Source organism: Drosophila nasuta, chromosome 2L (genome assembly GCF_023558535.2).
Source record: "Drosophila nasuta strain 15112-1781.00 chromosome 2L, ASM2355853v1, whole genome shotgun sequence".
Taxonomy (NCBI): domain Eukaryota; kingdom Metazoa; phylum Arthropoda; class Insecta; order Diptera; family Drosophilidae; genus Drosophila; species Drosophila nasuta.
Window position 1 is genome coordinate 14,180,789 of NC_083455.1, and position 11,879 is coordinate 14,192,667.

Genomic DNA, 11,879 nt, shown 5'->3' on the forward strand with positions numbered 1-11,879 from the left:
TTATAATACCCTTCTACCCTATGGGTAGCGGGTATAAAAATCGAAGCTTTAGCTTCAAAAAATCCCTTTCTTAGAAATGGTATCAGTATCTGCCTTCAGAGCCACTGTCAACGTCTGTGATTTTGTTTTTTTTTTTTATCGTTTGTGTCAAATTTTTGTCAATATCTAACTTATCTTTGTGATTGAATCAACCCAATATTTTCACATTATAATCCTCCGACTTGTTGCCAATCTCAAAGAATTCTTTTCCATGCGTTTGTCAATCTTATGTAAAGCATTTGAGATTGTGTTAAATATTACAAGCCGTAGACCTAATGCAAGCACCTCTCAAAGTCGACGTGATGATTCTAGAGCCTTTATTGGCACACACAAAATAAATGTATACTTTGCTGACAACATTCGCAACAATACAACTATTGAATGTCTCTTCGAAGGGATATTCTGATATTTATTCAAAGTATAAGATATTAATATCGAAACAAATGCTTTCACAATTATTCAAAAATAAAGTTTAAAGCTTAAACCAATTGTAAACTCTTGTCATAATATCTTGACCTTTCTTTGGTTCTTCCTTCGCTTCACATGAGCGATTGGTTTTCATTATCGGACGAATCATCATCTTTACAGACTTGAAGACGACTGGCCAAGTGTTCCATTGACTAGAAATAGCATTTAAATTGCTAACAAAACAAAGTGAAAAAGTAAACAATTAAGACTAGATTTCTTGCACTTTTTTAATTCGTTAACAGCTCACCTTCCTATGCCATTCAGACCTTCGTCAATCCACCAACCGTTACTAGTTGTCTTTTCATCTGTCCGCTTACTGGAATCGTAGGCTATGAAATTCTTGCCCAATGAATCTCTTAAGCCGTCTCTAGTAGTCCCTTCATAATCACCCAAAGATAACAGCTTGAATCTGGCATTCTCATTGGCAATTTGAAAGTTATTGTATCTGGCATAACGCGTTCCGTTACTTAAACTTTCAAGAGCTATGAACAGTTCGTGCTGCTGAACTGATAACAATGCATACAAATTGCGAAGTCCAATGAAAAAACTGTTCTCCAAGTTGCCAAATCCATCTTTGTACTCATCCATAGATCGATCAAAATTGACATCATCGTTGATGCGTCGTTGGATTATAATCCAACCGTGTCTGGCAGTGTCTGCATCACAGATCACCTCAATAGTTTTGTCACTTAACTGAATGCTATGAGTGCCGGCAGATTTTCCATCCGGTAAACAATAAGTTGGGTAGGTTTTCAACATTTCGGGCCTTAAAGCGGCAATCACTGCTATCATTTCTTCAAATGATTTGGTTATGTTTATTTCCTTATCTTTTATAGCGATTTCGTGTTCCAATAATCGTATCTTCGTCTCTATTTCGCTCTGATAGTCTGCGAACCCCGACTTAGAAGTTTCAAAACTTTCTAAGCTACCCTCGTCATTCGAGTTATTAGCATTAAGCTTTGTAGCACACGCCAGCAAAATAATCACAATCGTTGATAGTTGTGGCATTATAACTATAACTTTTAATCGCGCGATTATATAAATAATTTGATGTGTTTACTTCGCAAATCATCAAAAGCAACTGTTGAGACAAGCTTGTGTGACTCAGCTTTTTATGCCATGTCTTAGCATTTCACAATTCGTTCGAAAATATAGATTTATTCGCAGCTTATAGTATACGATTTTTAATAAAGGCGAGTGAGGAGGTTAACCAATAGTATGAATAAAGAGTATAATAATAATAATAATAATAATAATAATAATAATAATAATAATAATAATAATAATAATAATAATAATAATAATAATAATAATAATAATAATAATAATAATAATAATAATAATAATAATAATAATAATAATAATAATAATAATAATAATAATAATAATAATAATAATAATAATAATAATAATAATAATAATAATAATAATAATAATAATAATAATAATAATAATTTTTTTTTTTAATTTTTTTACTTTTACTTTCTCTCTTTCTCTTAATTTTCTAATAATAATTAACTTGAATTTTTTCAAATTATTATTACTGCTCTTGTGTGGAAAGTAAAGAGTAGCAATCTTTCAACACGACATCAAAATAATCACAATATTTGCTCACAAACAGAGCTTCCTATTATATATGCACATATACATATTTCTTTATTCCCAGAACTGTAAAGATTGTAAATATTCCACAAAGTCTCAATCAGACAGATGCAATGAATAAGCTAATAGATTTGTATACCCTAGACTTTTTGTGAAATATAAGAAATCATCTCATCTCTCAATACATATTCAACAAGTATCGAATTAAACAGTTTGTTTTAATAAATTCACTTTCGATTACAGGGTAGGCAGGCAGTTGAGCTACAGCTGTGATGAAACGAATAAGGAACAACATATTATAAAATATGTATATAAATGTACGTAATCGCAATTAAAGAATTTATTAATAATTAAATATAGTGGCAGTTTTTCTTAGAATCATTCCTGAGTATAATTTATTAATTATTAATGATGATTGTTTTTAGGACGTATCATCATAATAACCGACTTCAATGAGTACTCATAGCCACGCCATTCGTCCCAAAAGATATCCTTTGCGTATTTTCCATTTAAATTGCTAGAATCGTAGAGAAGTAATGTGGTACAATAGATGATTTATAGAGATTCACAATTGCATTTTAGGCACCTGAATCCACAATTAGAATACCACCAGCCGCCAGAAAGTAGTTTGGCACAGTTAATCTCGTCGGAGTCATTGTCATGATCATAGGTGCTAAACTGTTGTTCAATGTTCTCCTGCAGACTGTTGCCAGCTGTGCCAGAGTAAGTGCCAATCGATTTCAAAACATAATTCTCATCGGCGTCGCCAATTTCAAATCGATCGTAGTAAGCACAGCTTTTCTCATTCGCATAATCTTCGAGCTGAATATAGAGTTCATGTGGCTCGGATTTTGTTATTTGTTGCAATTTCTCTAGTCCCAGAAAGAATTCTTCTTCCACGTTACCGAAACCCATTTGATAATCCGTCCAATTCCGATTGAAATCCTCGTGTCCATCGATGCGTCGCTGAAACACTAACCAACCAGGTTCAGCAATAACGTCATTGCATGACAGTTTCATCGGTTCACTGTCCGGAATTTGAATTATATTTGCATTCGTGGAGTTGCCAAAAGTTTGACAACTTTCTGTCTTGCAACAGGTGGAATAGAGTGAGAGTTGATTTTCCAAATTTTGCGTTTTTGCCTCAAGTTTAGCGTTGTGTTCTTCCTCAGACTCCTTTTGACTTTTTATAATTTTCAATTCGTCATACTTTTCTTTAATTTTTTGCTCTAAAACGATTTTTGCACGCTTTTCGTTTTCTATTAATTGAGTCTCTTTTTCCTTAATGACATTTTTCATCGCATTCAGTTGGTTTCTTAAGTCAGCACATTCGTTTTCTTTAGCCTTTAGCTCTTTATTTTTTTCATACAATTTTGCTTGCAATTCAGTAATTGTATTTAACTCCCTATGATGCGAACTTTGTTGCTGCTTTTCAATGGCACTTAACTTGTCAATCGAGATTTGCGACAGTTGAGAAAGTTTACTGAATTCTTGGCTGATAGTGTTGGGTTGCTTATCGAGTTTTTCGTTCAGTTTCATAAATTTTTGTTCAATTATTTCTGAAATATGAATATTAGTTGTACACTGATGCAGTTCTAACTCGATTTGTTTATTGTTTATTAAAGTTCTAGAAAGCAACTGTTGTATTGGTCTAATTTTCTCCTCACAACTATCACAAAACCAATCAGCGCCCGATAAAGAAATACAACTTATTAAAAATGTTGTAGAAAATAACAAGAATTTTGTACCGCAATTCATTTTGCGAAAGTATTACACATGCACGTTCTCAAAGCTATACTGAAAGCATTCAAATACTTCATTTCGTTTTCAATTCAATCGATACTTTCCTGTTACACTCGACAACATGTATCAAGTTTCTTATATGCAAAAAGAGTAATTGATATCTGATAAAAATATGTGATTGTATAATTTTATTTATATACATGCGATGAATATTATTATTTTTTTTTTCTCATAGAATTCTCGTTTTGATGTACAGTGTCTTCATTAATTCTGATAAGAAAAATTATATACAAGTTACTACATATAATCGTGGTTTGTTGTGATGCATGACGTCAGTTAGCTCAAAGTGGGATTAAATATTCAAACAAGCAAGGCGAGTTGAATCAAGACTTTATTCTTAGAATCTAGTTAAACTATTTTCAATCATAACTTATTAATCAAATTAAAAAGTTTAGAACTTTATTGAAAAATGTAAAATCTCATTTTATTTATTATAATGTTGTAACCCCTTGCTCTTATTTCATGCTTTTAGTTGACCTTTAGCTTACACAATTACAATCATTTTCAACAAGCTCAAAGTAATAAAATTGCAACTTTATCTCGCATACGAAACTCACACACATAACAAGTAAAGAGGCAACAGTCGAGAGTGCTCGACTGTGGAATACCAGCAGCCCATTATCAATAATAATAAAAAAGGACGGTATTATTCTAATTGTTATACCCGCTACCCATAGGGTAGAAGGGTATTATAATTTTGTGCCGGCAGGAAATGTATGGAACAGGTAGAACGAGGCATCTCCGGCCCTATAAAGTATATATAATCTTGATCAGCGTCAACAGCCGAGACAATCTAGCCATGTCCGTCTGTCCGTCTGTGTTTCTGTCCGTCCGTCCGTATGAAACACTGGATCTCAGAGACTATAAGAGATAGAGCTATAATTTTTTTTCGACAGCATTTGTTATGTTTGCACGCAGATCAAGTTTGTTTCAAATTTTTGCCACGCCCACTTCCGCCCCTGCAAATCAAAAAAATCGAATAACAAGCCTAATTTAAAAGCTAGAGTTGGTATATACAATAATTTCTATAGTAGTTTTGATTCCTGAAAGTTTTGTTGCGATCAGATAAAAATTGTGGAAGTTATTAAAGAAATACTTTTGTATGGGCAAAAACGCCTACTTACTAGGGGTCTGAGTTGCTTTGGCCGACAATCTGGCACATTGTGCCGTCTATGGTATATTTTGAATGGTGTACTATATCGGTATACCAAACATACCATTTAGTATAATTTTAGTATTTTCGGTATTTTTTGAAAATAATACCGCAATATTTTGCCTTTATTAAAAATGGGTGGCGGGTATCTCACATTCGAGCACACTCGACTGTAACTTTCTTACTTGTATATCAAATTAATATACTGAAAACTACTTATTTGGTATATCGGTATTTACTGTTACTTTTTTCAATAAAATATAAACAATGCCGTAATATTAAATTATACCAATTATATAATAATAGTATACAGAATATTACTAATTTGGTATAACAATTTACTATTATATTCTGCTCCTTTTGCCTGTCACATACATTTCATAGAGCCACAAAGTTATAATACCCTTCTACCCTATTAGTAGCGGGTATAAAAATATTTCAAAACTTTATTACTTTTGTGTGGCCCTTTTTAATAGGCCACTTCAATTGAAATTTGAGCATTGAAGTTGCCAGTTTCTCAGACTCTCTCAAATCTCAAGTGACAAGATGCGCCCAATGTATTTTTTTTTTTGTATTTTATATATTTTCGTATTCAATTCTATCTGCTTATCGGTTCTGGAAGCGTCATGTGTTGATAACCTTCACGGGTTTTTCATTTTTTTTTGTTCTTAAAAATCTGGAATCTGTAGTTTTCAACCCTGCGTGACATTGTTCCCACAATTTGCAAAATGTGTTGAGAGTCTTTCAGATTAAAGAGGGATGAGTTCGAGCGAGGGAGGGAGAGAGGGTCGTTTAGAAAGTACTACAATTGATTGATATTCGAGCTGGCCGCTTGGGCGCTTCTACTACTCGTATTTACCAAAGTGATAACGTGGCCCAGATTATGTTGTGATCCGATCACCGTTGCTTGTGCTGCTGCTCAATGATTGTGGGTTCAGCGGCGTTGCATCATTTTTCACATCACGTGCCGCACGCGACCAAAACGCAAACGCCAGCAAATTGTGACATTTTGCAACATGCTTCGCGGCCTCTTAAATTTCAACAATTGTCGCATCGAGTGGCACTCTCCCCTTGTCCTTTCTTTCCTTTGTCAGCGGGAGTTTAGAGTCTAGACTCTCTCTATATAGCGGCAACTAATCGTAATATGTTCTCGCTCTTTGGCGGCGTTTCAAAGCAGCTGCCGCATTTGGCAGCCAACAGAAATACTTTTGCCCGCGTTTTGTCTGCGGCTGCCACACTCATAATCCTCCAACTCCAACTCCACCACAAACAAGCAACATACTAAAGAAGTATTCTTCGTTTCTCTCATTTCTTTTTTGGCAACTACTCTGCGCTGTCTATGCGGCAATAAACGAAATTAAAATTTCAAATTAGCTTGTTGCAGTTGCAAATAGACAAAGAATAGTGAGAGGAGAGCAACCAAATTATGAATACGACTATGAGATGCCCTAATATTAAACAATTCAACTGCAGAATATAGATGAGGCTCTCTATATGCGCTAAAAGTTTTGATAAAGATAAAGTTTTCCCTCTCTCTCCCTTTCTTATTTTATATAAGAAGTAGTAAAGCTACATTACTGTTAAATGGCCACCAACTATTTTTAATAAAAACAAAACAGTGCGGTATTATTCTTAAAATATAACAAATTAAATTACCGCAAAAATACTAAAATATATAAATATAATGTATAAAAACAAAGTGGTATTATTCTTCTAATATACTACACTAACTAACCACAAAAATACTATAAATACACCAAAGATATATTGATATAGTACTATATTCAAAATATACCATAGGGTGCAAAATATTCCAGATTGTCAGCCAAATCAACTAAGTAGGCATTTTTGGCCATACAAAAGTATTTCTTTAATAACTTTGAGCACTTTTGAGCACAAAGTTATAATACCCTTCTACATATAAAAAATATGTCAAAATTATGATGAATATTAAGAAAATATTTGCTATTTATCCATTAAGCAATTTGATTTAAGTATTTTCGAAATAATTGCAATTTTGCAAATTGTTGATAGCAAATGAATCCAGTTGAGAACTTTTATTAATTTTAATGTACATACATTTCTTTGTTTATTATTTTTTATAGCTCTGTCATATATTTTTATACCTTCAGGGTTTCTAGGTAAATATAATAAATATATTCATACAATTGAAGCTGATGTATAAAATGTGAATAAACCAACAACCCTGAAGTTCGCACACCGCAGCTCAACAACCCTCCCCCTCTTCCCACCCCTCCCTCACTCACTCTCTGTGCAGTTGAACTAAATTTCTTGCGAGGCGGCAATCAGTGACCATTGAACGCGTTCCATTGCCGGATTTATGCGTCATTATTTTGTTTAATCTCTGGTAGCGTTGACCCATGTGAAATAGGGGCAACCCACACGCAATTCTTTTTTGTTTTCCCGAATTTGAGAGTGCGTTCAAGTGCGACAACAACTTCAAAATTGCTAATGGAAAACTGCGAAAAACTCGGAAAACTTCGAGTGGGGTGGAAAAGCAAGGTATGCAATGCGAATTGCTCACATTAGCCGGATGTTCGTTATGGTGGTGACCAGCTGCTCTTCTCAAAAATTTGCAAACAATTCGACTTGAATTTGTATATCGAATTTCGAATTTCAAGTTGTGTGTTCGAATATGCGATGAAGACATTTGACAACTTGATTGGCAAACACATAAAGTAAAACATCATACATAGTTGTTGCGGCGACCACGCCCACATACGCACTAAACGCCCACCGAGAGTGTGTGTACAAATCACTCAACAAGTTGGCGGCAGCGGCGCATAAATGTCTTGCAGTGAAACTGCATTTTAATTGTCCAACAACAAAGCGAGGCGCTTCGGCAAATGATGCGTCGTTGCCAGCGGGCGAATAACACACTTATAAGCGCACTTAAAGGGGGTATAATAGACAAGCCGATACCTTGCATTTATGCTTAAAGTTGAGCAGAAGTTTGAGCTTTAACAAAGTGAAGCTCATAATCATAAATTGTAAAAAATACAAAAATAATACAATTAAGAAATTTTTTTTTTTCGATTTGTCATAATAAATACTGCAGCTAATAATTAGAAATTTCACAAATTACAAAAATAATACTAAACCATAAGAAATAGTTAATAATAGTTAATAATAATAGTTAACAAAATAAAAAACTTACTTACCCAGTAACATGTCCCTCTAGTTGATCGACTAGACCTGCAAAAGAAAATCAAATTAATATACTAATGAAATTATAAATAAAAAAAGAAATACTTTTAAGGAAATTACAAGATAATAATAAATTTAAAGTTTAATTATAATATTATTTTTATAATTTAGATAATATTCATGAATTTTGACCAACTTAAATTTATTTATTTTGTATTATAATAACGAATACAATTTCTTATTGAAATAAAATGAGACAGAGCAACTAAACCCTTAAAGTTAAAAACATTTTTTAATAAAAAAAATTACAAATTGAAAAATTTGAAATTAATTTTTATCTTTTTCATTATGTGCAGTCACAGTTATTAACATTTTCATTTTAAAAGAATTTCATTCCTCATAAAAACTTTAGCAAATTATCATTCAAAAAACTTTGATTGATTTGAGTAAGAAATTTAATATTTCTATTTATAACTAATGAGAATTAAATGCAATTTAATAAGAAATTTAAGAAATTTTTTATTTAAATTTACAACTAAAAATATTTAAATGTAATTTAAATTAGAAATTTAATATTTTAATTTACAACTAATAAGAATTAAATGCAATTTAAATACCTAATCTTTTAGATTTTCTTTTAGAATCGGGCACCGAGAATTTCATATAATGAATGCTGGTAAACAACTTTCAAAATTTTACTACCAAAAATATTTACAGGGTATGAAAGCGGGACTTGGTGCAGCAAGGTCGTAAAACAGCGGCATAGGCCAAAAAGGTTTAGGGTCTTTTCGAAAAAGTTATGAGGTAAACCAAACAAAAACTTGGAACTTGTCATAGAGTTCATTCGCATAGATCTCAAGCCGCTGCTGTCCAGCAGTTGCCCCCATGTGTTCCGGGAAGAGGAAGATGAAATGGCAACGGGAAATGAGTTTGGGTACGGGTAAGGCTTATGCTTATGGTTATGGGATTGGGATAGAGAGTGGGATTGAGAATGGGAATGAGTTCGAGAATGTGCCGCGTGCCGCATGCCGCGTATAACACGTGTGCCATAAATTTTATAGCATGTTGTAGCTTGTTGCATGTTTCTCTTTCCTGGCTTTCTTTTGAAGACGTCCAGTGCGGTCAAAGGTCGTTGCATCATAAAGCCCGCTGACATTAACGACAGTCGCTGTTTAAGCTAAAGATGCCACTATATCGAAGATGTTCTTGTATTTGTAGTATTTGTTTTTGTAGTATTTGTCGCCAACATACATATTTTGTGTCGCCCCCACAAACTTGCAATTAGGTTGTTTATTCTAGATGACAAGAGCCAAATGGGAAATGCATACAAACATAGCACTAAGTACTCGCACTCCCATTCATATTTGTGCTGGCACAAAAACCAAGTCACCAGCCAAGTCTGGAATTCATACAACAAACAACATCATCACAAACATCATCATCATCATCATCATCAGCATCAGCATCAGCAGTAGCAAAACCTGATGATGATTTTGTCCTTTGTCAGCGCATGCAAACATGTAGACATGCTTGAAAAATGGTACGAATCAAACGGCAAATAATGCAGACAACGACAATGCCAAACAATAACACAAGTCCAATGTAAATACGTGTAGAAGCAGAAGCAGAAGCAGAAGCTATCAACTATTGCCGCATAACGTTCAATTGATACCCTCTCTCTCTCTCTCTCTCTCTTTTAGCAAATATTTACCCTTTATGATATGTTCGAACACATAATTAAGTGTGGTAATATAATCTTTGTGTAAGTCAAACGAAAACTAACAAATATAAACAAAAATAAAAAAAAAGTATAACTGAACTATGTGCGAATAAGGTAATTTATAAAAAAAAATAATGTTTAGTGGAAAAAAGGATACAAAATAAAATTATAGATATATTTTTATTTGAAGAACATATCATTTTTTTCCTCTCCTTTTGTTTTCTTTCCTTTTCTCTTCTTTTCATACATTTTTTTTTACTTTACTTTTTTTTTTTCTATTAATATTTTTAGGAATATCTTTCACAACATCTTCCGCTGTGAAAAACCAGACAAAATGCAAAATAGTAAATATAAAAAGCAGAAAAATGTAAATCTATCTGAATGAAGTAATGTGTGAGAACAGATAGATTGAAAAATCTAAATTCACGATTTTTTCAATCGCAAAAAACTTAAAAAGCATCTTAATTAAAATCTTAATTTAAGAACGCTTTACTCTAGATTAAAAAGTAGATTGCACATCTTGACTTAAGATTTTTTCGATATTAAAAAAAATAATTTTATTCTTGTTACTTAAAATGTTGGAATTCCCTTCTCTTAGAGATAGAACCTTATTTCTTTTGTTGTTGTAAATATTTTTCCATAAATAAAAAAAATTGGGGTTTAATAATGTGCAATTTAATTGATCAATTCTTTTCCATAATGAAATTTTTGTAAAATGTATTTTCATATTTGAACAACCGAGCGAACTTATTGCAATGACGTCAAAGCGTTTGCAGTGCTCGTTTCTTGTCCTTTTTTTGTGCTCTGTTAGTTGTAAAATGAAGAAATAATTTGAACACATACTGGGACACACAGACACACACAAATAGACAATTTTTTGCAGTCGTGGTGTCAACACAATGGCCCCAAATTATTTAATACTTTTGCAAGTTGTGTCTACAATCTGTAGCTGTATCTTTGCATCTGTATCTGTAGCTGTCGCCGCTTTGACTGTGGTCCACATTCTTTTTTCTTTGCTTTCTATGTTAGCCATTGCAATTGCAAAAATTGTAAAATTCTCTGTCTGTCTGTCTGTTGTGTTGAATAAGTAGTGGATGGTAGTCCAAATACTTGTCGTAAGGATTGTTGTCTCAGTCCCCAATTCCTGCTGGCTTTTGGGTTTATTTTTTATTCTGTTGCGAGTGCAATCTGCAATTGCTTTTAGTTTGAATTTCATATTTAATGAAGCTGCATTTCTATTGTTGTGGTCCGAAAAATTTGACATCAAATTGATTGTGTGCGACTTGGTTTTTTGCCTATGCAACAAATGAGAAAGTTAAGCTTTTACAGAGGATACGAATTGCAAATGCTCTTTCAATTGTTTCAAAGTAAATGTTTAAATTATTTAAGCTCATTGTTAGAGCAACAAAATGTCGCTTAGCATTTGCATTTGTGATGTTCTCTTTATTCATATTTTCTATCTCAATTATGAGCTTGTATTGCAAGCCTGTTTGAAATTGGAATATTTATCTCATTCAGCTGGGAAAGTGCATTTTAATTAGAGAAAATGCCCGAAAATGCACACAATGCATCGTCACACTTGCATATTAAACTGAGACTAGAAACTCAGCCTAAAGCTAGCAATTTGTGCATTCAAAATGAAGCCAGGACAACCAATCTACATTGTAGTTGTGATTGAAGATGCTTGCTGGCAAGTCAAACTACTCGATTTTCGTCTTCCCCTTTGTGTCCAGTGCAGTGCAGTTCAGTCACTTTAAAGGCGATTGCAAGTCAGCACATTCCTGGATCATTAACTCAACGTGCAACGGGCTGCACAATTCGCCTTTAACAAGCAATTAAATCGAAACAAAAAAAGACCCAAAGCACTTTCCGAGGGTTGAGATTGTGCAGTTGAACAATGGCAATGCAGTTTGGGAAAAGCGCCGT

At 33.3% G+C, this 11,879-nt stretch overlaps 2 protein-coding genes across 2 annotated transcripts; both read right to left on the reverse strand.

Moving 5' to 3' along the window:
• Nucleotides 1-428: 428 nt before the first annotated feature.
• On the reverse strand, nt 429-1,592 carry LOC132793302 (fibroleukin-like). Its single transcript, XM_060803114.1, has 2 exons — nt 755-1,592; nt 429-680 (listed from the first exon to the last, which is right to left on the reverse strand). Exons 1-2 carry the CDS (start codon nt 1,513-1,515, stop codon nt 512-514), a joined length of 930 nt encoding a protein of 309 aa, XP_060659097.1. The 5' UTR covers nt 1,516-1,592; the 3' UTR covers nt 429-511.
• Nucleotides 1,593-2,396: 804 nt separating this feature from the next.
• LOC132793759 (fibrinogen-like protein 1) lies at nt 2,397-3,886 on the reverse strand. Its single transcript, XM_060803833.1, has 2 exons — nt 2,696-3,886; nt 2,397-2,626 (listed from the first exon to the last, which is right to left on the reverse strand). The coding sequence occupies exons 1-2, from the start codon at nt 3,865-3,867 to the stop codon at nt 2,515-2,517; spliced, it is 1,284 nt and encodes a 427-aa protein (XP_060659816.1). The 5' UTR covers nt 3,868-3,886; the 3' UTR covers nt 2,397-2,514.
• Between the last annotated feature and the right edge of the window lie 7,993 nt (nt 3,887-11,879).